The sequence below is a fragment of the Apium graveolens genome, chromosome 5 (genome assembly GCF_009905375.1).
Source record: "Apium graveolens cultivar Ventura chromosome 5, ASM990537v1, whole genome shotgun sequence".
Classification (NCBI taxonomy): Eukaryota; Viridiplantae; Streptophyta; class Magnoliopsida; order Apiales; family Apiaceae; genus Apium; species Apium graveolens.
Window position 1 is genome coordinate 145,958,827 of NC_133651.1, and position 27,467 is coordinate 145,986,293.

At 36.3% G+C, this 27,467-nt stretch overlaps 2 protein-coding genes across 3 annotated transcripts; both read right to left on the reverse strand.

Moving 5' to 3' along the window:
* Positions 1-2,815: 2,815 nt before the first annotated feature.
* On the reverse strand, positions 2,816-3,808 carry LOC141660424 (protein BIG GRAIN 1-like B). Its single transcript, XM_074467407.1, has one exon. The coding sequence runs from the start codon at positions 3,806-3,808 to the stop codon at positions 2,816-2,818; it is 993 nt and encodes a 330-aa protein (XP_074323508.1).
* Positions 3,809-5,277: 1,469 nt separating this feature from the next.
* On the reverse strand, positions 5,278-9,677 carry LOC141724556 (protein Brevis radix-like 4). 2 transcript variants are annotated; one of them, XM_074526730.1, is made up of 6 exons: positions 9,573-9,677; positions 9,283-9,483; positions 8,643-9,040; positions 6,704-6,842; positions 6,097-6,491; positions 5,278-5,544 (listed from the first exon to the last, which is right to left on the reverse strand). In XM_074526730.1, the coding sequence occupies exons 2-6, from the start codon at positions 9,439-9,441 to the stop codon at positions 5,466-5,468; spliced, it is 1,170 nt and encodes a 389-aa protein (XP_074382831.1). In that variant the 5' UTR covers positions 9,442-9,483; positions 9,573-9,677; the 3' UTR covers positions 5,278-5,465. The 2 variants fall into 2 exon arrangements, with proteins under 2 accessions (XP_074382831.1, XP_074382832.1); XM_074526731.1 differs by having other exon boundaries at positions 9,283-9,496; positions 9,573-9,663.
* Between the last annotated feature and the right edge of the window lie 17,790 nt (positions 9,678-27,467).

Sequence of the window (27,467 nt, forward strand, 5' to 3'; positions counted from 1 at the left end):
TGGGGAATTGACATCATGGGTCCTTTCCCTCGAGCGAAAGGAGATCTCCGTTATGTCCTAGTAGCAATAGATTATATGACTAAGTGGGCGGAGGCCAAGGCTATGAGAACCATTAACCAACAAGATTGCATCAAGTTTGTAGACACGATTGTAATGAGGTTCGGGATCCCGATGGTCTTAATCTCGGACAATGGCCCGCAGTTCGTGGGTTCAGATTTTGAAACCTATCTAAAAGAACTCGGGATCAGACACAAAAAAGCATCTGTTGCCCATCCACAAGGGAATGGACAAGTCGAGGTCACAAACAGAATTATACTCCGAGGCCTGGAAAAGAGATTGGAAGACTCTAAAAAGAACTGGCCGGAAGAACTCCCGAAGGTTCTATGGTCATACAGAACTACCCCCCGGACGGGAACCGGGGAGACTCCGTTCAAGCTCGCCTACGGTACTGAAGCCCGGTTACCGATAGAGGCCGGATCCCCTTCTCACAGAGTGACCAACTTTGACGAGGTCTCCAACATAGAAGGCCTCAGGACCAACCTCGAACTCCTGGACGAGGTAAGAGATCGGGCCGTAGAAAAAATGGAAAGCTACAAGGAAAAAACAAAGCTTTACTTTGCGAAGAAAGCCAGAATACGGGAATATATGGCAGGAGATCTAGTACTCCGGGACACTGAAGCCTCGGACCCAACTAACCAGGGAAAGCTACAGCCAAACTGGGAAGGCCCCTATATAGTCAAAGAAGTGATCCGTCCAGGAACTTACAAGCTAAGCTACCTCAGTGGAACCGAGGTCCCCAACACCTGGCATGGAACCCGCCTAAGGAAATTCTACCAATAAGGAAAAGGTGCACACCCGGGAAACACATCTACATTTATATTATGACATTTTGATGTAAGCACTGTCCTCATCCACCCCAGAATGTAATTTTTGCTTTCAATATGAATGAAAAACTCTGCTTTAAGCGTTCCATAGCTTGAATCAATTTCATTACGTTGCTCCGCTATTTCATAAGCACAGCCCATGTGTACTTTAAAAATTTCTATCAAATGGAGATTTACCCCTGCCCGGGGTCCTATAAAAGCTCAACCCATGAGTACTTATAAAAATTCTCAAAGTTAAATGTTGTTACCCCAACCCGGGGTCTGCAAAAGCACAGCCCATGTGTACTTTAAAAATTTTCTATCAAATGGAGATTCACCCCTGCCCGGGGACCTATAAAAACCCAACCCAGGAGTTAAACGTAATTACCCCTGCTCGGGGTCCTATAAAAGCTCAGCCACATGAGTATTCATAAAACGTTAGTAAAGTTAAAATTTTACCCCATCCCGGGGTCCACTAAAACACAGCCCATGTGTCCAAGTCTGAAGCTCTAAAACATGCGAATCAATATGAAGGAAACAGAGCATAATAACATTAAACTACCCCGGGAAAACACACCCCGGGGGGCAAACCAAGATTCAAATTACAATCGTCTAAAAAGCCAAAAGGCTTAGTTCGGAATAACTTAAGCTAAAAATAAGGAAATAAAATTACATGCCAAGACATGGCAGAATCTTTAAGCTTCAGCGGCAGAGTCGGCGGGAGGCGAAGGAGGCTGCTCCGGATTGCCCTCTGGTATGGGAGGCTGTTCAGCAAGTGGCGACCCGTAGAAGGAGGGAACATTGCTGGACGTCCCAACACCGGAATCCATTGCCCGAATAGCTTCTTTTTCCTGCTCCAACCGGGTCTCCTCTTCTATATACTTCTCCAAGAAGACGTCTATTGTACCATGAGGCTCTTCGCCAAGATACTTCGAAGCAACATTCCAGCAGATCTGGATCTTCTCCAGCGCTTTGTCATTCAGCTCTTCGAAGTACGCGGGAGTACCCCGGAACCCTGCCAGAACCTTCTCGGGAGTGGGCCGGGCGGCAAGATCGTCCTTCAACTTCTGATTTTCAGCCCTCATCTCCCGAACAGAAGCCTCAGCCCGGTCCTGCCTCTCCCGGATCTCGTCCAAAATCTTCTTATGAGCAGCAGCCTCCCTTGCACTCGCCTCCTTCAACTCCCGAATCTCCCGGGACAGCCGCTCGGATTCAGTCTGGTAGACCTCGGCAGCATCAGCCTTCGCCTGAAGGCTCCGGGTTATGCAAACCAGTCCAGCAACCCGGGAGTTAGCCTGAACATTAAAAGTCATGATTAGGCAACACAAAAACAAGAGTACAAGAAGAGAACAAGAAAAATGCTTACAGCAGTGATGTCCTAACTATCAACTATGTTTCACCCTCTCACCAACGATAACCTAACTATCACTACCCCCTGCTACAACTTGAGTGTCGGCACTTGAACACTCGTACGTCCCCCGTCTTGGCACCCAAATATTAAGTTATATTTACTGTAATTAACCTCAACTATTACCAGGACTAACTATGATAGTGCACAATGGAGTGAAGTAAAAACTTTCTTGGATTTATGGGATATCAATTAGTACTCCGTCTGTCTGTTCCACAACCGACGTTAGATAACTTAAGATTTTTCATCACACATTTTGCTTCAGGGAATCAGGAGATCTATTGCCTATTTTGTTAGACCGTAGCAAAACATATATCACTCTTTAAAATTCAAAATTTTGAGCTACAACACTTGTTTTACATTAAAATGTAGATATGACTCATAGGCATGTTGATACACAATCAAGAAAAAAACAACACGTTTCCTTATTCACAACCCCAAATACCTAAAACCATTGTTATACTAAACTTTCTGATAACAAAAGAGTGCCTTCAAGTTATCATGTCTGCAGGAAAATTAAGCTAATGTTTAAAGCCTAACATAACTAGAAAACATAACCCTTTGCAATGGCCTTGTTAGTTTTGAGATTAGTAGTCCCATAAACCGGCAGCTCCTCTGCATAAAGTCCAATGCCGGCTGCCCCAATGTTATCAAGCTCAAACAGATCAGAGCTTGAACAGCTTGCTATATCATCTTCACAATCTCTGTGATCATTCTTATGTACGATTCCTCCGTAGTTAATAACATCTCCGTTTGCTGCATTGTAAATTTTCTTGTCCAGATTCCTAACAATTGGAAAAGACACGATGGTAGGATCATCTTTGTAAACAGTCTCGCGTTCACAATCTTCATCAACAATATTCACACTTACAGGGCTAAATCTCACAGCCCTTCTCATGCCATTGCTATTCATCTTACATTTGGAAGATGGTGTTTTTCTCAAGCAAGTTCTTGAAAATGAAGAAGCTGATGTATTTGTAGTTTCATGAAGCGATCTTGATTTTGTTACCGAGCCTACATCTTCATTGAACTTCGATTTTTTCATGGTTTTCGAGCTGAAAATAGAATTCAAAATGCTAGCAATTCGACCACCAGGTGAAATCGGTTGTTTCACCTTCTTCAGTTCACTATAAATTTGCAATGCTCTAGATTTTGTTGTCGTAATGAACTTCATTTCGCGCTTTGGCGTCTGCATTATATGAGAAAACGACGATTTTTGCCTTGATCTTGTCGCCGACTCATTATCAGACGACGAAAACATGGTGCCACAGCAGCTGGAATCTGAAGAATTGGAGCCATTCAAATTTTTGAAAGTGTGTTTACTAGAAATTTCATTCTTACTCCTACCATCTTCCATCCATTTTTCAATCATGATTGCTGGACGAAGACTTGGAACCACCTCCACTTGATGATCCACCTCTTGCTTCGTTCTATACAATTCCTCATTGCACTCAGGCTCATCTATCGATCTGTAGATCGAGTCGAGAAGAGACGAGGAAAATGAAGGCAATTTTCGTCGTGGTGGATATCCCGACATTGTCTCCCTAGTACTCATTCTGTCTAGAGGCAGAAATGGTAGCAGGAATTATTAGAAACAAATTGGTGCTAAGTGTTTGTAGGGAGAGAAGTGTGAGTAATGGGAAAAATAAGTAGCAAGAGAAAGTTAATATGTACAAGTAGGACTAAAATAAAATTAAGCAGGGGGTGGGGTGGGAGGAGACCCACGCGTGCGTGTGATTCTGCAATGTACATTGAGAAGGAGCTAGTGCGACTGATGATATATATTCTCCTTCATAATTTTGTTGCTATGTAATTGTTCATCAGTCAACTTGTACAAACAATTTTTCAGGTTGAAGTCACTGTACAGATTTGTAAATTTAAAGTAAAAGCTGATATCCGAGAAAAGAGAATTTTTGCCACCCCATTAAAAGAAGATATAATTCTCTTTATTACAAAAAGAAATGATCGCATTATCTAAGTTGAAGGCAGAAATAAGAGATGATGAAACAAGAGATTATGGTATTAAATTGGCCTAAAAATAAAACTTTAAACACTACACACACTGACTGTACTTGCACCATTTGCTGCCAACATTATCATTGTTGGGTACTGTTGAGTATTGAGCATGTGTCGACTACTAAACATAGCTCGTAAGAAGCAATCTTCGCTCATTCTTATTAATCAGTATTCCTATCTATCTATCTCCGTGAGATTACTGAGCATACTAAGGCTAGCATTAGCATAAGCTAGCTGAAAGATTTATCAGATGAAAGGTTGTTTTATCATATCTATTCTAGGTAAAGTGATATGCTAGATATTCCCGTTTACCATGGATTTTATGCAAGACAATACGCTAGTCAATTCTTTTGGCATCACTCATTAGCAGGCCTGCAAAGATAGTTTACTATCTGCATATCTTGCTCAAACCTCGACAATAACGAGAGATCATGGAGTTTATTTCATTCAGAAGCAACCATTTCACCAGAGTTTTGAGAGTACTTCGACTCCAAGTGATTATTTGATAGTGCGACAATCTTGACATTTAACGTATCTTTTGATTGAGTTGATTTTACAGGTATATTTGGTCTCTGAGTTTTAAAGACGAAGATGAACAGATGTCAAAGAAGTAACTATTGCTTTCATTTCAACTCTGAAATCTTCACTAAAGTTGTAATAATGAAACTCATTAAATTTATTTCTTTTGGTAATCTGCTTTAGAACATATTTTTATAAATTCTTAATGTTAACATGTATCCGGGGCCCTTGTACTACGTAATCCTTCTTGTTAAGCCAGCGGTTTGAATCTAAATTCGTAGTTATAACTTTCGTGTCTGTTTGCTTCAACTGAAAACAACTGCTGTTGATTGATGAAAATATATATTCGAGGTGAATGAATATATATTAATTGACAAAAAAAAAAGAAGGGAAAGAAAGGAAACCTTACTACTTCAAAATAAATTGAAGCAGTCACAAAGTTTGGACCTTTTCTCATGTAAGGATCCGACATACTTAAATATGGTATACCTCAACCCCATATATATCTGTAGACTGCAGACGAAGTCTAAAATCATCTTTACAACTTTCTGAATAAGAAACTGAAGTTGTGTAGCCCAGAAAGAACAGCTTTACAAAGGCACCACGCTTCACTTGCTCAAACCAAAATTAATTGGACTTGCTTGCACACTGTAAGTTGATCATAAATACTGCTTGTGTATCCTAGATCGGTTTTCCTCCCACCATAGTCTAGCATGCATCTCCCCAAACTTTTCTCGGCTGACAAGAGATTAGAACATGAATCAAGTCTGTAACAACTAAACTAATGAATACAAGTTATATCCTTCGGGTCAAGCACGTTTGATTCTAACAATCACATTCATCAAGTTTAGACTTAAAAAAGAAATAGATGACTGTTGATTACTTGACAGACTGCAAAACATCGATTCCGGCCATGCTTGATTAATTTAACAGTGGATCAAGTTCTTGGAGTAATAATGCTACACCTCATCATAAAGATGATACATGGACTAAATAATGATGTAGTTTTATTGCGGCAGTGTAAGTTCAGAGGAAAAATCTAACATTTCTATCATAACTCATAGTAGATTAATAGTGCTTCTTTTTTATTTGTGGGGGGGGGGAGTTTGCAGAATACTAACATCAACATTCCACTTATAGAAGAAACATTTGCTAACCAAACGGCAAAACCAGCATAATAGATTTCAGCTATAGCAAAGGTTGTGAATATTATTTAGCTATCTACTAGTAGCACATAAATATATCTACCTGGAGTACCCTGCCGTCAAGTTTTTAAGTTAGAGGGCTAACCTGAATCTGACACGTCTGAGCTCCCTTGCACCACCTGCTAAGGCTCTGATTGTAATATAAACACCCGGTTCATCCTGCTCAACCCATTCAGTCTCGAGATCACTGGCATTGCTGATAGATAAATCTCCTGAGCAATCTGCATCTCTTGATGAGCTAGTCCTTATAGAGGCATCCATTGATGATGTTTCTGTTTTTGTGCCACTAATGCTGGAGAGCTTTGGAGTTGCAGTAAGCCCACACGAGTCATTGTTATGGCGTGAGTGCATAGGATGGTGTTCAAAGGAATCTGAGGATGAGTACCCCATTCCCATTGGACGATATAGGGTACGAGGTAACCGTTCTTTATTCAATGGTGGGGTAACGGGGCTGCCTTGAACGGAGTCAATTTTCAAATTCTGTTATGAGAAAGAGAATGGTATTACTGAAACGAAACTATACTATTTAATTTGTACTTGTAGTTATTGCACATACATTGGAACCAAAAGTATATTAACTTAAGAATATTGTGCAAACAAATGTTAGAGCCAGAAAGCAGAACAAGATTTAAACACATGATGTCAACACAATCTAAGCAAACTATTTTGCATCAGATGAATTTGAAGCTCACATGATCATCTTCGGATCTTGGAGGGGTTGGAAGGGGGAATGCTTGCTTGTTTAACCTTTGAACATTGTAAAGCTCCATTACTTTATCATAATTCTCTGCCCACCACTTTTGAGCTTGCCATTTGTTAAAGATTTCTCGACTGTTAAAAAACAAATATTCACTAATTACAAATCTAAACTTGTAGGAAATTTTTTACCACTATCCTTGTATAGATAGGGAACGTAGAGTTCCAGCACTAACAAAAGATAAAACACATAATAGTATGATGCAATCTGCAACTGATAAAAGGAAGAGCCATTTAGAAGTGGGCATTGTCAGGAGTCTGGACAAGTTTAGAATTGCAAGTTCTTATGGGGACATGATCTAGTAAAGAATTTGACATAGCGTAGAAGGTATCCTATATTTTTGTTTAATTATGTGGGGGAAGAGAGGTTGGTGAGAACATCATATTCAGACATATGATAACATCATTAAAATCATTTTATGGGAGATACATTTGGGTCACTGTCCATTCTCAAATCATAACATTTACTAAATGTATCAAGACTAGATTAGGTAATATAAGTTTTAGATCATCAGTTAATACAATAATGAAATGAGCAACATGTTAAGTAATAAGAATTCTTCATAGTGTCAGTTTTGTCCTAGTAAAGAAGAAAGTGAAGCATCTGTAGTTTATAAATGACCAAAACTGATGTTCACATTTTGTCATCACTCAGCTAGCTAGGTTATGTCTACTGTTTAGCCAGAAATATTGTTCATTTCACATCTCTACTCAGTTGTCTGCAATATGAAAGGACTGAATATAGTCACAAATGACAAACCTAAGACAAAGCGTGGAATAGATTGAAAGAGAAAGCAAGAGGGCAGCCCCGACAAAACAACAACACTCTGGAAAAGCCAACTCCAACACAATCAAACCAGGCCCACTACAAGTTTTTTTAAATTTAGGCATTGGGGAATCTAATCTACCTCTACACACACAGTTACAAATCATTGTTATTATTGGTGGTCAGTCCATGATAATTGATAACCTGTATAATTACTGCCAGGCCTGTAAGAAATTTCAAATCTACTGGAGGACTATCTGGAACTAATTATACTTTTGGTTGCTATATGTAATAATTGGTAATACACTTTTTGCATGGGCTACTCAATATTATAGGATGATTTTCCTGTTTAAGGTCAAAATTTACCACACAGATGTGATAGTCTTCAGTCTTGTGTTAAACACTAGAGAAACCAATGATGTACCATTATGTTGGACAATCGAGTACCCCTACCAACTAATAACAGTTACCTCACTAGAGATTTAAGAAGATCCTTCTGTTTTTAGATTATTTTCTCCATTAATATATCATGTCAACTTAACTTACTTCATTTGTTTTTAACTGACGAGAAAAGTAATAATTTGTAAACACAAGAGAAGCCAACAATGTGTAAATGTCTCGTATTGTATAGGCTGGCAACAAGAACATTACAAAGACCAACTAATTTTTTAGTATGAAAAACCGAAAAAGGAATCCAAGAAAATTTTATACAGACTAGAAGAATGAGGGTTGCATTTTATTGGTCTCAATCCTAGGCAATTCAACAATAACTTTATGATTAAAAAAATGAAACATTGTCTTTGTTTTTCATATTTAAGTGCCAATAGTAGACAACAACTTGTAGTATCTATTAGCCAGTCCCCAGCCCATTTCAACTACCTAGATGATTCTTTTTCAGTGCATAGCAAAAGCAGCAATTTCTAAGCATGTTTTTAGGTTTTTACGAAAACCATTAACACAATTCAACGCACACTGTATTATTCGACAATTCAAACTTATTGTTCGAGAATCAAAGCCTCTCAAAGAATCAAACTACTGCGACCTAATTACACCTAAGGTTTTCAGATAAAAGTGGTTACCAAAACTAAAAGACTACTGAGTAATAATACCTGAACCGAATACGTTTAAGGTGATTACCGCCACGTGGAAGGGAGACAAAAGTAATGAGAACGCCGGGTTCCACTTGAGCAACCCACTCTTTAGGCTCATTTTCCTCTACCAACACCACCGGTTCAACACGGCGTCCACTCGCCGAGAACAGAGTTGATGCAGGAGTTGCCTCTCCACTCGAAATTCCCTTGAGTCTCGCCTCCATTTCCTTCCCCCACACCTTCCCGCTACCCGCACTCGAATTCGAGCTCCCTGTACGACGATATGACCACCGGAACTTGTCGGATCCCGAGTCTGAATCGCTATAACTTTTCTGCCGTTGAGCCTGAGTCACTGGACCAGTACACGGTGTACAGTTCCTATAAGCGCCTGATGCTTTCAACGCCATATCCTTGATCTAACAAAATTTCAACTTTAATTACACAAATACATGTTTAAACACATTGACGGAACCACAACTTCAAAATATCTCGACGGAAACATTAAACACGGGTTTTTTGATAAAACAAATTCAGTAACTTCAAAAGTTTAACTGGAATTTCAAAAAATGTATGTAATGAAAATTTTAATGTTAGTCGGTTTTCAAGTCTAGTCTAGCCTCCACTTGGTGAAATTAGTGAATAAAATATAAATACGTACCTGAGAAGTGATAGTTCTGCTAGAGTGTTGTAGTTTAGTGTTAGGATGAATAGGCGGAATTCGATCGGAGAATTTAATCTGCTGATCGTCAGGAGACAAATCACCATCATGTCCAGTTGTTGCATTCGGTTGCTTTGAGCGAGGCATGCACGTCAACATTTTATTTGCTCACTACAACTCAGCTCAACTTAACAACATCACCTGCACAGTGTGTCTGTAATGTAATACTACTAACAAAGAAAAAGGTGAAGAAAACGAGGGAGAGGGAGAAAGTTCCTTCAATGGCTGACCTCAATTTACGCCACACTGAGGAGATTCTTTTCTTTGCTTTCTCATTTAATTACTATAACACGAATTGCCTCAATATTAATACCACCTCGCTGCTGCTTACTGTACACGTCTATTAATTTATTCTAATTTCTAATTTCAAATTTTAGATCATAAAGCAGGAGGAAATGAGGAATATCGTAACTTTTTTATACTTTTTTTTCCTCATAGCTTATTTACACCTTTGGTTAAAAGATGGAATGAGTAATGACTATTTTTTGGATTCATGTTAATATGTTAGTAGGGAATGAAATAGATCTTAATTGCTTAATTAATATTGCATTAATTATATCAAGTTTGGATTATAAATAAAGTTCATTTAAACGGATCCAAAAACCTGAATATTAATTAATTACAAAATTAATTAATATGGGTAAAAATAGCTGACAAGTAAAATCTAAATAAGGATAGAATTACTTGAAGATTAGCCTTCAAGAAATCTCATGGACAAGGAATCAATTTCCTGCATTTTAGGACTCCAAAATCCACTCTAAGTCTGAAACTTGTCCATCAAGTCTCTTAATACTTATCCAATTCAAGGGCATCCGGCTCACCCCACAATTCAGAATTACGTTTTTTAATTGATTCTTAGCACACAACAAGGTATGTAGGCATCTTATGAAGATAGATTGAGTCACGAAACATGAGAGCATTCAAATAGAACCTTGAAGCTCACGAACCCTAGCAATAAATACACACTAATCACGAACCCTAACAATAAATACACACTAATTTTTTAGCCATAACACATATATTAAATTACCAGTTTAAAAGATTGCACATATCTTTTTTAGTATAACATATAATTTTTTTTTAAAAAATTTGAATTGATTATTAAATATGCTCATTTTAAATTTTAAATGATATGATTTCATGATAATAGATTAATACACGTATAAAAAAATACAATGTTTCCATTATGTTTGGGACATTGATTAGAAAAATACTATTTTAGCAAAATAATTGTTTAATCGATTAACTATAAGAGCTATTTAAAAAAGACAATAATAATTTGATTTATTCGGGGTCAGTGGTTTACTGTATTTTATTTTATCTTGATGCCCGTTACTCCGACTAAATCAAACTGATTATTTTTAGTTTAATTTTAATATTTTAATTCCGGATCAATTAGATAATTTTGGTTTAACTCAAATAATTAGTATATATGATTTTGTTCCTGTTGGTAAAATTATATTTTGATTTTAATTTTTAATTTTGTGTTAGTTTGAATCAATTGTATAACAAACTTTTTATCATGGATGATAATAAATATTAATTTGTTTATTCTAGTTCAATGGTATATTTTTTTAGTTAGTATGCGGATTGGGGTGGTAAACTTGTGCAGTGAATGCTTTCAGTTTTAGGCATTTAGGTAGCTAGGTCTCTGGTTAGAGTATCTAGTTGAGTTAGTAGTTGTTTGAGTTTCCCTGGTTTGTCTGTCTTGATTTCTCAGTAGTTTGTGTTTTAGTAGTTGAGGTATATTTGTTTTTGTTGTTGTGTTCTTTAACCGTGCTGAACCTTCTGATGTAATGTCTCTATTATAATTGGGACCTTCTGTTTCCAATGTTATAGCCTTCCAAAAAAAAAATAATTAGCCGGATCAGTATTATTTATTATTTTGTCTTAACCCGATGTAATATCCCATATTTTCAAATATTATTATTATAATTATTTGGAATTATTTACGTGATTTTATGTGAATTTTAGTGAATTATATGATAAGTGGAATTGATGTTTGGGTGTTTATATGTGATATTTTTTCACGTATTTTAATTTTTATATGTCTAGAATAAAATATAGATAATTGTAATATTTCCTGGTAATTTTTGATTGTTATATGATTTTATAATGATTTATGGATTTATTAATTATTTTCTGAGTAATTATAAAACTATTTTATAAAGCCGGGAATCGTCCAACTTCAACTGTTTTTAAGTTTTTACAACCCGAAACTCTTCCGAAAACTCCTTCCTAACCTAATCTGGTAATTCCGAACATTTTCCGTGTTTTGACTTTTTCGATCCGGATTACGATTTGACCCGTGCACAACCCAACGCAAGATTTTCGATACAATAGTTATTTCGATAAATCAACAAAACCCGTATTCTCGAGAGACGAGATATTTTTACATTATTTTCGTATATGGTGTTTTATGAAAAGCTCGATTTTGATAATTATCCAAATCTGGTATTAAATTGTATCATTTTCATAGTTACTTAGCGGCTAAGTAATCTATTTTTGGATCGTTTTGCAGTTACTTAGCGGCTAAGCAACTAATTTATCGATCCAAAATGATCCAGAACGAACCAATATTCCGTAAATATAAATAGCCTATTTCTTATTTCATTTATTTCGTTTATTCATTTGCAACCTGTAAAAAATGCAGTAAATACAGAGAAAACCCTAGAAACCGATAAGTTCCTGAGAATCAAACTCACGAACGGAAGCGTTATTGAACTCCGATTCGGGCGTGCAGCATATCAAAACGAAACTCTTGAAATCTTCTTTCTGAATCAATCATCAGTTTTTACCCAGAAATTAAGGTATTTTTCTGATTTAATTATTTTAATTCGAATTAATTATGGATTAAAATATGATTTTTTTCTTCTTGATGTTGTTTGTGTGATTTGATGCTAGAATCTTGTAGATAATCTTGTCCTGGTCATTTTGGTATATTATATGACTGATTTGGAGTTCAATAACATGTTCAAATTGTTGTTTGATTCTCGGATTTTAACATTAGGGTTTATAGCTATGAATATTTTTAATTGGAAATTGGGTGTTTATTTGTTATGGGTTATTAGCTTAAATCCATTACACCAATGAATAGATCGTTAAAAACGAATCGATTGGTACTGGTGGCTTGAACGGAGGATTCTCGGAATGACTTGGCCGGAAAATAGAGTACGGCGGCGACGGAAACTTTGATCAAGTTTTCCGGTCGATTTGCTAATTATTTGATAATTTTGATCTTGCAATCGTGTTTCTGGTATCGAGCAAAGTATTTGCTGTTATTTTGATGAATTTCTGGGCATGCTTGCAGTCGCCGGAAAAACTTTGGGGGCCGCCGTTAATGGCGGCCGACCACCGGAGAAGATGACCGGGGACGAAGACTGTAAATTACCGTTTAACCCCTATAGTTTTATTAGTCTTGCATTTTCAGTCCCTAAGACTTTAAAAATTTTCAAAAACTGGATTTCTGTTTTATTATTTTCAGAAATTATATTTTCTTTTTATAATAATTTCAGAAATTGATTTTTTTTTATTTTAAAATTTTAAAAATTCATAATCTATTTTCTGAAAATTATTATTAATACTAAAATAAATCTTAATTAATTAATTAATTAATTAATTTTAGTTTTTAATTAATTATTTAATTAGTAAATTAATTTAAATATTAATTGATTGATTAATTTAATTAGTTATTAATTAATTTTAATTGATTATTTAATTAGATTTAATTATTTATTTTTAATTTAAAAATTCCGAAAAATAATTTCGAGCAATAAAATATTATTTTAAATTATTTTCCAGACTCAATAATTCTTATAAAATTATTTTCGGGAGTTCGAGCCCTATTATTTAATTATAAAATGATTCGGAGACCCGTTTTAATTCCGAAAAATGTTCAAAATTCATAGTAAATAAACCGTTCGTCCGTTTAATACGAAACGAACGTCTCTAGACTCAGAAAAATATTCTGCTTTCATTAAAAATACTTTCGAGACCTAAATTTTTTTGTTTCAAAAGGTCGCTTGTTTTACGAATCATTCTGAGTCGATTTTTGATCGATAAATTATATTTTGACCCGATTTCCGTTTTAAATGTATCGAGTCGAACCTTTTGACGAACCAAGGCATGTGTCATATGAATTATGTGATACGTGAGTTATGTGTTTACGTGCTATGTGAATTACGTGTGTACGTGGGTCAAGAGTTCTGTGTATGATTATTAGAGTTATGTGTGGGCTATCGTATCGGTAAACGATAAGGTATTGACGCGCAGTTCGTCGAGTGATTATTGTTTAGACGATTAAATTTGTATCTTTTAATTATAGATGTGAGTCTTTGAAGACGATCAGAACCAGAGGGCATGGATGAAGACTAGAGTTGAACAATGTGGAATATTGGGTTGCAGCACTGCATGAGCAGGAGACCAAAGAATTAGTAGAATAAAGACGGTGATATTTTGAGGCAGAATGTCAGAATAGATGCGTCGTTGCGAGTGTGACTAACTGCTAAAACCCAAAGGTAAGTATACCTATCATCACTTATTGTTCAAGTGATATTTATTTTGAAGCTTATTATGCAAGTATTGTTTTCCCTATTCAGTTCGTAATAGATAAATGTTTTACATATCGCTGAATTAAATGATTCTGTTTATGTAAGTACTATTTTGCTATTCTATGTTCAGAATAGCTAAATGATTTTACTTATCAAATGAATGGATTTATAAATATTTTGGGTTTTGAAAAAAAATGAGTTAGTTTTTGCGAGTATTCTTGCCCAAGTAAATGGGCGAATAAAAGTTTTTAAGGGTGTCAAGTATTATGACCCCTCTCAATAAAACATTTTAAGATTGGATGGTTGCGTAAGAGGCCGCGACGGTGGGGTCCAGCAGAGAGTTAGATATTATACAGGATATAATACCAATAGGCCAATATGTGCCTTGGGTGCCCCATTTGTTTAGTTGGATATGCTTAGGCATACCGGTGTTGCTCCGCGGCTGATCACCGGCGGCAATACACCGTCGTCCGAGGATTCCAATCTAAATTATTATATTGCTTTTGATAATTTTATAGAATAAATGATTTATCAACTATTTCTGTTTTGGAATAATGGTAAAATGCAGTTTTGATTCAGATTCTGATTTATGCCGATACTTACGTTGTTGTTAAATATCAAAGGTGGTATTAGTATAGATGATTGATGTTGACTTCAGTATGAGATGTTGTGAGCATCAAAGTTCGTATTGATATCTAATTTGATATGACAACAAAATAAGTATTAACATCAAGAGTTCGGTTTTGAGTAAAGTTTATGATTCAATCCATAATCATTGTTTCATGTTATTGTGGGTTACGATATTTCCGTAAACACTGTTTTACGAGTTTTATTCTCGTCAAGATTCAAAGTATTGTTGAAGCATTTCGCTTAAAAATATCAAAATGGTTTTGAATACAATTAAGGAACCAATTCTGGGGTTCCTCAACTAAAATTTTATGATTCAGCAATTATGATTTTAAATGTTCTGCTCTAATACAGATGTCGGTTTTATATCAAAATGACCTTATATTCGCTATAATGATCTTCCTGAGCATTTCTTTCGCTCATACTTGCATGTTTTCAAATTTGACCTCCAGTGAGGATTAGCTTGCGCTGTTTAGCTGTGTAATTCGAGGAAGCAAAGAAAAAGCTTTTGAAAGGTGGTTGGTCCAGGGTTTACGAACTAGTGTAAGTTTTATTGTGTAAAGTTGTTTATATTATATTATATTATAGTTGTGTATTTTATTTGGGCCTAGTATACTTCATTTCGAAGTTATACTAGTGGGTTTAGTTTTGATTTGGAATTTATTGAAAAGAGTTTTAAAAGAAAGTGTGGAGCCCTCCAAACCCGGGTCAGAAGTTTGGGGTCCACAACACATGCAAAATATATAATTCTGTAAAAGAGATATTATTTATAATGACCCTGCTTCACAAAACCACGGATCACAACAAGTTAAAGTATGAAAACAAGCCACAACCTTAACTTTTATTACAACGTACCAAATCCCAACTAATTTAACTTACAATTGATAATAAAATCATTCTTACAATCTGACTATCTCTATACCGCATGAAGCTTCTGCTAGCTTGATTCAACTCACTGGAACCTTAGCCCGCACTTTGGACTGAGGAACTTCACTATCATCCACATTCTTTTCAACTGTAAAATATATAAAAGAATCGCAAGGGTGAGCTAACTAGCTCAGCAAGTCATAATAGTGATAACTGAGGTTAAACAATGATCAAATGAGATGATTCAAAGGAATCAAGTTGCTTTTTAACTCATCATTAGAATTGTATATTCATTTTAAGTTTTAAAAACCAAGGTTAGGCTGCTGATCAGTCACGCACTAACCCCGAGCAAGCACACAACACTGCTCTAATTACTGGATCCAAGGCACATATTGGCCTAACTTGACCATTGGTATGGTCTGACCACGGATCTAGTCCACATATATAAAAACTATCCAACCCTAAAGCAGTTCAATATGATAACAATATGATTCAATAAACAAGATCATAATCGATGATGGTTAAACATTTGCATAAAAATGTAAGGAAACTCATGGATATCTCAAGGGTATATCAGGGTATGTATAAGAAACGGTTTTCAGTTTGTACAAGGGTCAGATATCAGACCAGTAATGATTTTTCAGGGTATGGTTCTTTGATGTTATTAAGAATGATCGGAGTATAAAAGTTTCTGTGTTTTCAAATCATTTTCTTTCAGTGTTTGGTGTTTGGTAATTATATCTTTGAAGAGTAGTATTATATTTGTATGGTTTGGTGTCTGAGGATCAACAAATGACGGTTTGCAAAGAATAAGGCTTACGGCTCAAGATCAAGAAAGAATCAGGGTTTAAGGGTAAATAGTTTGAAGCATATGCGTTATAAAACAGGAGTTATGTTTAATAATAGTAACATGTTATGAAATAGTTCGAAAACATTTATAATATATCTTGAAGAAAAGTTCAGAAATACTTGCCTTACAAGGCTTTACAACTATTACTGATCAATTCTGGGCCAATTCTGCCGCTTAGGCTTTTACGTCCAACCACTATATCATTCTGGATTCGACCTCAACACTTAAGTCCTTTGATTGAGATCTTAATGAGCTTTTCGACTCACCACCGAATATCTTTCGTCCAATTCCAATTCTCAGACATTCCGACTAGAACCTACAAGGTCGAAATATCTGAACTTAGACATTCGATTATGCTTGACATATCCTCGCTAACAATCTACCCGAATGTTAACAAAATCTGACTCGTAACATACTTCATATAACAATATACGTATCACTTAGGGCTCACATTCTCGAAAATCGGTTCAATGTTCGTTTTCGGAAAATACCCATACTCTTTATTTTATGAAATCAGGGTTATCGATTTAGAAAAATATTTCATCACATCGCACTATCAGGTTTCGTATAAAATACACACACACACACATACATATATATATATATATAGTCATTCAACATCCCGATAATCATCAAATACGTTCCCGTATTTACGTAGTTCAGTTCCCGGAAATTGAGCAGCACTTCCTTATTTATCGGACTAACCCGTCGAACAATTCGACGTCACTTTACCACAATAATTCACAACAACCAATATTCGCAATTTCCCAAACGTCAATTCAATACTATTATTAATTATTACTCGCATTTTACATTTATTCATTAAATTAGGACTCAAAATATAATCATCACGGTCCACCGTCGACTCGCCGAGGCTCATCGTCGACGGCGGCGAAATTCGGAGGTACCCGAATTGGGTTTCCAATCGCGAATTTCACCGATTATTCTTAATAATTTCCCGCACGAAATTATCATTTATTTCACAAATAATAATATTCAAGAAAGTTCCTGCAGAAAATAAAATAAATCAATAAATGAAATCAGTCCAAGATATTCAAACAAACAGCATCACATATACTCGACCCAAATCAGGGCCCAACAAAGGAGGAAGAACGATCCAGGAACACAGCCACATCGCTGCACTACACACACACGAATCGGCATAAACACACACACAATTTCACACAAGAACACAGATATACACAGGGATGTATGCAAATTCTTAATGGTACAAACACAGAGCCAAGGAATCATATACACCACCCAGTCGGAACTCACCGGAGAAACACGACGGTGGTGGCAGAAACTCACTGGAAAGAACAACGGCGGGAAGGAAACAGGGAAATAGGGAAATAGAGAGAAAAAGAGAAGATAAAAAGAAAGAAGTGGTGAGAGTAACAGAGAGAGACGAGAACCGAGAGAGGAGATTAGAGAATCAGGTCGAGAGAGAGAGATGCAAGGCATAATTGATGCTTTTGGCTTCTCTCTTTCATTCTTTTTTTTAAACAAACAACGGGACACTGCCACGAATACCCGAAGGGTTGAGTTGTTAACACGTAGTTGTGCCATGTGTTCATGATCTATGCCCGCCTGCCGGTTTCGTTTCAGAATTTGTGATTTAACGAACTAAAATGCATGCAAATAAAATTACAACAATTGTCTAAATAATTCTAAAATTTTTGGAATATTTGAAAACTAATAAAATAAATTTTTTTAAATTTTTAAATCATTTTTGGATCACACGATATACCCGCATTTTATAATTTACGATTTAAGCTGCACTTAAAATGAATTCAGAAAATTACGGAAATAATCTTAAAATATTACAAATGTCCCGAAGTTTACAGAAACATAAATTTTGTAATTTTAAGAAAATATTTGGAAACAAAATTTATACCCGCTTTTAACAAATAAACGAAACAACGCGCGGGTGAAATGAATCCCGAAAAATTCCAAAATAATTTTAAAATTCCCGAAATATTCCAAACTTAAATAAATATGAGTTTCATAATATTTGAAGAAATCTGGGATTAAATACAGATTTTACAAGTAAATATAATCAGAAAATCACACAGGGTTAAATAATTGATGAAATATTGATTTCTAAATTTTATAAAATCCCAAAAATAACTATTGGAATTATAAAATCATAAAACTAATTTTAGAGACAATCCAAATATTTACAGATTTAAAACTATAATAAAGTCACCTTTAAAAAAAACAAAACAATATACTAAATTTTTAACTACACATTCCAATTCTTTACATCAATCAATCACAGACAAATAGTATATATTCACACACTGCTGCCAAAACCAAGACACATATTTTATTTAATTAATACCTCCACAATTACATATTTAAATAATTTAAAAATGCACGAGTCGTTATATCTTTCCCCCTTAAAAAGATTCTACCCTCAGAATCCGGTCTAACTACACAAGTGAGGATATTTGTCAAGCATATCTGACTCTAGTTTCCAAGTAGACTCTTCTACTCGAGGATTTCAAACGTACTTACTATAGATATACATTCATTTTCAATGATTCGCCTTTAATGAGCAAGAAGTTAGATCGATTACTATATACAAAATAAACTTGGACAGGAGCCCATTGGCTCCTAATCACTCTCTTAATTCAAATCAGATACTTAACACTTTAACATTAACAGGCTAAACACGCTATATGTGCACACTGTTGTGACGATAACGTCAACTCATGAATAACTTTATCTATATTTATCAATACTTCGAATGGTTCACAAATTTTAGGACTTAGCTTGTCCCTTCTACTCAAACTTAACCAGTCTCTTTCAAGACGAAACTTACACTAACACTACTGTTCCTATTTCTATACTCATTCTCTCTCTCGATTCAATTTCGCCTTCTTTCCTTATCCACCCTGAATTGCTTCCATCAATATCACTACGCTTTTGGTGTGCTGAATTAACTTAGAATTTGATAACTTTCTTTCTCCCATTTTATCTCAATGAAACTAGGGACCTACACTTGTGTTCACATGAAGCTTGGTAAAGTGGCATTCCAAAGTTGACATTACTGATAAATGATCATTCCAATGTTTCCTTAAAACTCAACCTCTCAACATATCTTACAGTTCCTGAACCATTTCCGTACTTTGGCTCTTCGTTTAAGGATGATAGACGGTGCTCATTTTGAACTTGGTTTCTAAACATTTAAACATCTTTTACTCTTTCCCATCAGTTAAGGCTGAAAAGTAATCTCATATATTTACTTATTATCACCTTCAGGTATTTGAACTTTATATTCCACTCTTTCCAATTCGTTTATTAACTCCTCGGTGGTCTTGATTACATCCAATCCTTTCTGTTGGCATAAGGCATCTGTTATCATACGGCTTTGCTTAGATAGTTGTTAATGGATTAATTCAGAATCTTTTGTTAACCCTAGTCAAAATTTCATTCTTGAAGACTTAACGCATAGTTGCTTCCTTTCTGATCCTTGGAGAAAAATTCTTGGGCATTTCACGCAGACTTTCTTATTCTTTGAGTAGCTGAGAATGTTATCAATAAATACAGTTTGCTTATCTAAGTACTCTTTATACACCATGATCCTTAATTCCTTATAGTCACCTGACACACTTGTTATTTCACATAATATCACCAAAGCTTGCTATGCTCTTAACCCACTTCAATGGTAATCTCTGATATGTTCTCAGGTCAGATCTCAAATTAATCCCCGAGATATAACACACTTCTTGGATTAGGTTTCATAGGTAATCAATTCTTTGTAGAGTCTCACTTCTCCATATTCGTTGTTTTGTTAAATTCCCGATAATCAGTACATACTCTTATACTTTCATTCCTTTTTCTCCCTTAACATCACTGGTACACTTCACGATTCGCTTCTTGTAGAATCACTACCTGGATCTGCCTTATTAACTAGGCCTCCGATATTTTGCCTTAATCCTTTTTCTAACTACTAACATCGTGATCCATTATCTTCTCTTGACATCTTATCTTTTCCTTCACAACTTCAACTGAAAGGTTACACTATCCATCTTTCTTCCTTTTGGATCATGAACTTTAGCTTCCAATTCCAACTTTCAGAATTCTATAGTTAATTCCTCTGGTGCAGTCTCTCTGTTCTTCTCTCCTTTTTGCGTATCACTTGCCACTACATTTGTTTTTCCTCGTGAATACATACTTCAAAATCTTATGGTCCGTATAGATCTTACATCTTTCTCCATATTTATCATGTTTTTCCCCAATCTTTTAAAACAAATATTGGTACTGTTAGTCCCAGTTATAATTAAGATACTTCTGCTCATAAAGTTTTGGTTGTCTGGATGCATATACAATAACGTTATTTTGCTACATCAGCACACATCCTACTCCCTTATGAGAAGCATCACTATAACTACCATACCTTCTTGATACTTTTAAATTGATAAAACAGGTGCTGAAACCATTCTTTCATTTAACTCCGCAAAACTTTCCTTTCATCCTTCTCCATTTCACAAAACTTCTTGCTTTTCCTGGTTAGCTTCGTCCAAGATATTGCAACTTTCACGAAATCCTGCACCAATTTCCAATAGTAACCGACCCATGATAAAACTTCTTACTTTTGTTGGTGTTTCTGGTCTCTTTTCATTCATAGTAATTTTAACTTCTGCTGAATCTCTTTTGATCTTCTCTACATTGACTATCTATGCTAAGAACTATATTTCATACAACTTCTTTCTTCTCCAACTTCCCAGTCATCATTAAACGCTTTGCATGGTCCTCCGTTGACTTTAAGTATTACAACTATAGCTTACTCGGATATTCCTTAAAGGTGTTGTCCATCCTGTTCAAATATTAATAGTATATTGGTTAATTCAATTGACGATACGAGAACAATACTTGGTTCTGAAAATTTATCTTTGATACATCCATAGGTTTAATATTTAATTGGTGAAATACCAAGTCTTAAATCAGTCTTATAAAAGTACTTTGCTTCCTTCATTTGATCAAAAAAATCATTGGGTCAAGGTAACAGATACTTGTTCTTAATATGGACTTGTTGAGCTTCCACTAGTTGACGCATAATCTCATACTTACATCTTCTTATTAACAAATAATACTAGTGCACTTCATGGGATACACTGGGTTTAATTGCTTCTTCTTCTAACATCTCTTGTATCTGCTTTGCTAATTTCCTCATTTTAACTGATGCCATTTTGTGGAAGGCCTTGGTCACTGGCTTCGTTTCAGGTGCTAAGTCAATCGCGAGCTTCATTTCCCCATCTGGAGAAAATTTTGGTAATTCGTCTGTGTTATTCCTAGAGGACTAACAATGAGATTTACAGAAGGGGGGTTGAATGTAAATCTCAAAACTTTTTTCAGGTTTTGAGAAGTTTATTAAAGCAGTGTGTTCTAGATGAACAAGTGTATGAATTGCTTTGAGCTAATGCAGACAGATATATATTCAAACACAAAATGTAAAGAACACAACAAACTTTAAAAACTTTTCTGGTGGATTTGTTGTTCCACCAGAGATGGTATATTAGAAAATCTGTGTTCAACAATGTTGATCACAGCTGCATCCTAGTACAAACTAGATGAATTTTCTCTCAAGATATTTCTTAACAGCTCTGGAAAATCTCTCTCTAATTACTAGCTTCTTCTTGGTTTATATATTACCAAGTGTACAAGTGAAAAACAATATAAAATTACAATAGTAAAATAAGTTCTTCACTTGCTTCTTTTCCTGTTCACTCCAGTACTTTGTTGACTATTGCATCTTTGTACTAAAGAAGAACGGCTGCTTTTTCTGTTGATCCTGAAATTCGGCTACCACATCTCAGTTTTCTCTGTCAACCCATGTGCCTCTGTCTGTAGGTACAACTACCACTTATCAACGGCTAATTAGCAGAACATCCGTTGAAGCTTTCATCCGTTAATGACTTCATCCGTTGAAGGATGTTATCCGTTGAAGCTTTCATCCGTTGATGCATTTATCCGTTGATGCTCTCATCCGTTGAAGGATGTTATCCGTTGAAGCTTTAGAGACATCCGTTGAAGCTTAGCTTCTCATCCGTTGAAGGTCTTTAAGTCATCCGTTGATACCACTTCATTTATACAAAATTACAAGGCATGAAATATTTACAATTGGCCTTCCTATCTGCATATCATCTAGTAGTCAACATGACTTATAGTTTCTCTCAACTTCTAAGAATTACATTTTAAATACAGAGACTGAAATATGCTACAATACTAGACTTATTTCTAAGTAAAGCTACACCATCAACGGATAGCCAAAGTGGTCTTATCCGTTGAGGCTACTGACACTAAATTTCTACTTAAGTATTTTGTTAAACATATCATCAAACTAATGCACATATATTCCTAACAATCTCCCCCTATTTATGTCTATAAGAATTGTAGGCATAAATTCAGGGTTAACTTGATGATAACAAAACACTTAACAAATATTTGAATTGAAACTAAGTAGAAATATAAAAGTGCTGCAAAAGTGTATGTACTAGGAGGTAATTGAAGATTTACAGTATTTCCAAGGGTGCTCCTCTAGCCTGAGCAAATCATTATTTTCTTCTTTGTTCCCTGGTTTTCTTTCCTAGCCCTTTGTCATTTTCCTCAAATTGGAGTTGGAGTTGTCTGAAGAATTCAGCTTCATCTTCATCACTGATATCCAACTTAGATTGCATTTCTTTGAGAGTTTCATTGCTGGCAATCTTGAGTTGGTCTTCAAGTCTGAAAAATCTTCTGACTCCTTTGTCATCTCTAAATTCCATCAACCAATGAGGTGATTTGTGAATTTTAGTTCCCCTTTCTTGTATGAGTAAGGTTCTGGGCAAAGCATTTGGTTCCCTCCAAGTCTTCCTTATGTTGGCAATCTTGTTGAGAATTTCAGTCTTGGCTGTTCTGGTAAAGCCAGAATCCTTTTTGATGGCTGAAAAGACTCTGATCAAGGTAGAGTAGCCTTCATTTAGAATCCTGTAGAGAGGCCATGTTCTTTCCCCAGCTCCCTTATATCTGAAAACCAATCTCTCTGGTAGCTGTCTGTAGGCAGCTATTCCCCTTACTTCCTCCAGCTCATCCAGATAGAGATTAATGTCTGAAGCTTCTTTTATGTCACAGATGTGAACATAATCATCTTTAGAAATGGGTGGCTTAGGGTTAGGTTTTTGTTTTTGAGTGAATTTCTTAGAGGTTAGGGGAGGTGTAGATTTAGATTTTCTTTTCTGTTTCTTTGGTAGTGGTAGAGTGGTTAAAAAGGTAGGCAATGTGATGTTGTCCCAATCAATAGGTTCCTCTTTTGGAATGATTGGTTCACCATGGATATTTATAGAGGGATCAGCAACAAAAGGTTTAGGTATGGAAGGTAGTGGTTTAGATATAGATTTGGTATCTTCAGGGTTATCTTCACTCCTTCTGTGTGCCTTGGCCTTTCTTCTGTTTCCCTTCTGCCATTCCTCTCTTTCTTCCATATTTTCACCAAATATGCTCCCAAGAACCTCATCTAAGTTAGCAATCTTTTCTTCACCCCTGACTTCAATTCCTTTCATTTCTTCAACTTGGCTTGACTTTAGCTGTTTTTCAAGCTTTGCTTGTGCTCTTTTGTCAGCCTTGAGTTTTACAGCTTCTTTCTTCAACCTTCTGGTTTCTTCCCTTTTGGCCTTTAGAAATTTGGGATGTCCTTGCATCACACAGATACTCTTTCCCTCTCTATAGATAAAGGCCATGTCCATTCTCTCACCCTTGTCCTTGGTCTCCTTCTTCTTTATGATGCTTGCACTTAGAACTTTGTCTCCATCAGGTTTTGGAAGAGGAAAGTCTACTTCCTGCATCTGAGCAAAGTCTAGGGGATTCTTTGTGGAGTCCATACTGGATCTAGTGTTAGGCTTTAGAACCATAGGTTTTAAATTCTTGAAAGAAGTCTCTCCAACCTTATTTCTCCCTACTGGCTTGAGCTCCATGTTGATTGGTTCAATCTTTGTGCTAAATTTCACAGATGTTGATTTATTTTGTGTAGAACCAAACACCAATTGCAACCTTTCATCAATTCTCCTCCATTGTTCTTTCATTTGTATTTCAGCTGCTGCTAGCTGAATCAAATCAATTCCATCAGGTTTTCCCTTGATTTGAATGATTGGAGAGGTAGTGATGGCAGGAACTAGCACTTTAGATATCTGAATCTTTGTAGAGGGCTCTCCTTCCCCTTCCCTTTTATTCTCCCCCTTTTTGTTATCATCAAGGAGAGGGGTCAAGCCTTGTGCTTTTGCCAGCTGCATTAGGAGATTGGTTTGAGATTGTTGGTTGAGAAGAAGGGTGGCCACAGAATCTTCAATTCCTTGAACTCTGTCTTCCAACTTGGCCAGCCTTTGTTCAGTAACTGATTCCTTTTTCAATCTCGAAACCAAGTCCTGCAAAGTACCATAGGGCATGACTGAATCCAATTTTTCTGAAGTGAAGGATTTCAAGTCAGCAATATCTTTCCTGAGATCATCTAGACTCATATCTTGCTTTACTTTCTGCAACTTCATGAGATGCAGTGAGTCCAGGTGAGCTTGGAGGATAGCCTTGATATTTGCATTTGAAGTGTTCTGAATGGCCTGTTGAATAGTGATGATTTGTTTGACCAAGTGGACATTGAATTCACCTGTTCTATGCTCCTTAGTCAAGGCCCATTCAGGTAGATTAGGAATGGAATTAGGGTCTTCATCTCCCCCTATGTTCATGCTTCCATCAGAAGAAATAGAGTCATCATCATCAGAATTTACTCCAAATTCCTCAGATGGCTCACCAGCTGTAGAAGGCATCCTGTTAATAGCAGCTTTATCCCTTTGAAGAGATTCTGTTGAGTGCACTAGATGTAGTGTCCTCTCTGCCTCCTCATTGCCCTGAGCAGCCAACAGTTGATAGGCTGTCACAGGATGAGTAAAAGTGTCAGCATCCAAGGAAATGTTATCAATTACAGCTTTGTAATGTTGCTGAAATTGTCTTTCCTTTTCAGCATCATCCACAATTATTGACTCATGAGCAATGGCTGGTTCCACCCTTGTATCAACTGTACCTGCTTTTCTCTCTTTTTCTCTATGTTCTTGCATCAGGGGCTCCCCCTGGCTCACACATCTCACTCCCTCACCTTCACCTTCTAAGGTGGTACTCCACTCACTGACTTTTGCCATGCTGGAAGAAATAGCATGCATTTTTGTGCTCTCAATCTCTCCTTTTGCCTGGGAGCAACCCAGCCTCTCACTCAAATTTTCACTCCCTGCCCTCAATCCTAAAAGTGATTGCACAGTATTCATGTCTTCTACACTTGGAATCATTTCAGTTATTTGTGTAGAGACTATCAACGGATGTGGAATATCCGTTGAAGTTGAAACTGTTGTAATCAACGGATAACTGCTGTTAAGCTTATCCGTTGAAGAGCAACCACTTGTCAACGGATGAGTGATATCCGTTGAAGAAGGAAAAGAAGATGAAATTGAAAGTGATATAATTGTTGAATCTGTATAGATTGATTTGATATGTGTTGATACAGATCCTTCAATTATATCTGAAAGAATTTGCGGGTGATCCAACAAATCAGCTAAAAGATGATGATCACCTGTATTTGAGTGGGGCTCCTCCCTGAGTTGTAAAGAGGGAGAATCAGGAATTGATGGGAATAACATATCCACATCCAGAGATGGTGAAGAAGTATTTGGTGATTGATGTGTAGTTATTGTGAGAGAATGGGGCTGTGACTCCACATTTATTGGAGTCACATCAAACTGAGTTTGAGAAGGCACAGAGACAGATGGATGTATCTGTGCAGTGTGTGCACCCTGTGTAGAAGATTGGGTTCTAGCCTTCTTCCTTCTAATAAAAGCTTTTGTAGGTGAGTGTTTAGCTTTAGTGTCCCTCCCTCTTTTGTTCTGTGTTCCTGGTTGGGAACTCTTTTCAATAGTAACATCCTTTTGGGAGGATGCTACTAGGGATGTGCTAGAAACCTTTTCAACCACCACAGCTTTTTGAGAAACTGGGGCTTGGCTAGCTTGGGAAGCACTCAACTCTCCTTCCTTATCCTGGGGGTTTCTTTGATGTTCACCCCTCCCCTCACCACTCTCACCCTGTTCACTTCCCTCAGGGTTAATGGTTGTTGTTACAACTGTTGTCTTTTGAGAAACAACAGAGGTGGTTTTCTTTGTCTTGGATTTTGAAAGTTTAGATTTGGTGACCTTGGTAGAAATCTGTTGGGGCATTGACACAGATTTCATGGCCACACTAGAAGATAAAGAAATAGAGGGGTTGGAAGAAGTAGGAGTTGTAGAAGCAATTACCTCACCTACCTGGGGTGCATTCATGATTGGTAAATATACCAATTGCACACTGCTGTTTAGATCCATTCTCTTCAAGTCTGCAAGAACTCTTTTCTCTTGTGCCCAGCACTTGAGTTTATTATTCTCATTGATTATGACTAAACCTTCAGCAACATGGTTAGCCAATAACATAAAGAATCTAGCATAATAGATGTTATTAGGTCTATTAGCTTTGTTACCTAATCTAGTACCTAATTCTAGCATCACATAGTTGCTAAAGTTAAAGTACCTATCAGAAACAAGCATATAGAACATATTAACAAGAGATGAAGTTATGGCATCAAAATTACTAATTTTCCCAGAGAAAACCTTTATGAAGGCATCCCCAAGAAAACTCCATTCTTTCCTAAGGCCTTTTCGTCTAATACCCCCTAAATTAGCAGAGTTAAGAGAGTAACCTATGGAATCTAACATGCTGGATACATCACTATCAGTGTGTGGTGTCATGGCATTGTTCTCAGGTAATTTAAAACATGCTTGTAAGTCATCACAGTTAATACAGTGATTTTTACCTTTGAGAGTGAAGGAGATAGTCATATCCATGGAGTTGAACTCAGCAGTTGTCCAAATCTCCTCAACTACTTCACAGAAAATCGTTGGGGCTTCCAGCATTGCATAGCTAAGTTTACAGTTTTTGATGAAGTCCATCATTTTGTGATAATCTGAGTGGGCTTCATTCTTTTCTACCAGAGCTATGAAATTGTTCTTCTCGTAGATGAACCCAGATTGAGACATAATCTTCACGACTGGTGCCATTGTTGTGAGTAGAAATTGCAGAGAATAACTTGAAGGTTTTGCAGAGAGAAAATGGTAAATGCTTGAAATTCTAAGAAAGCGTAAAGTAATAATGAACAATCAGAAGGGCTTATATGCTTTCAAAGA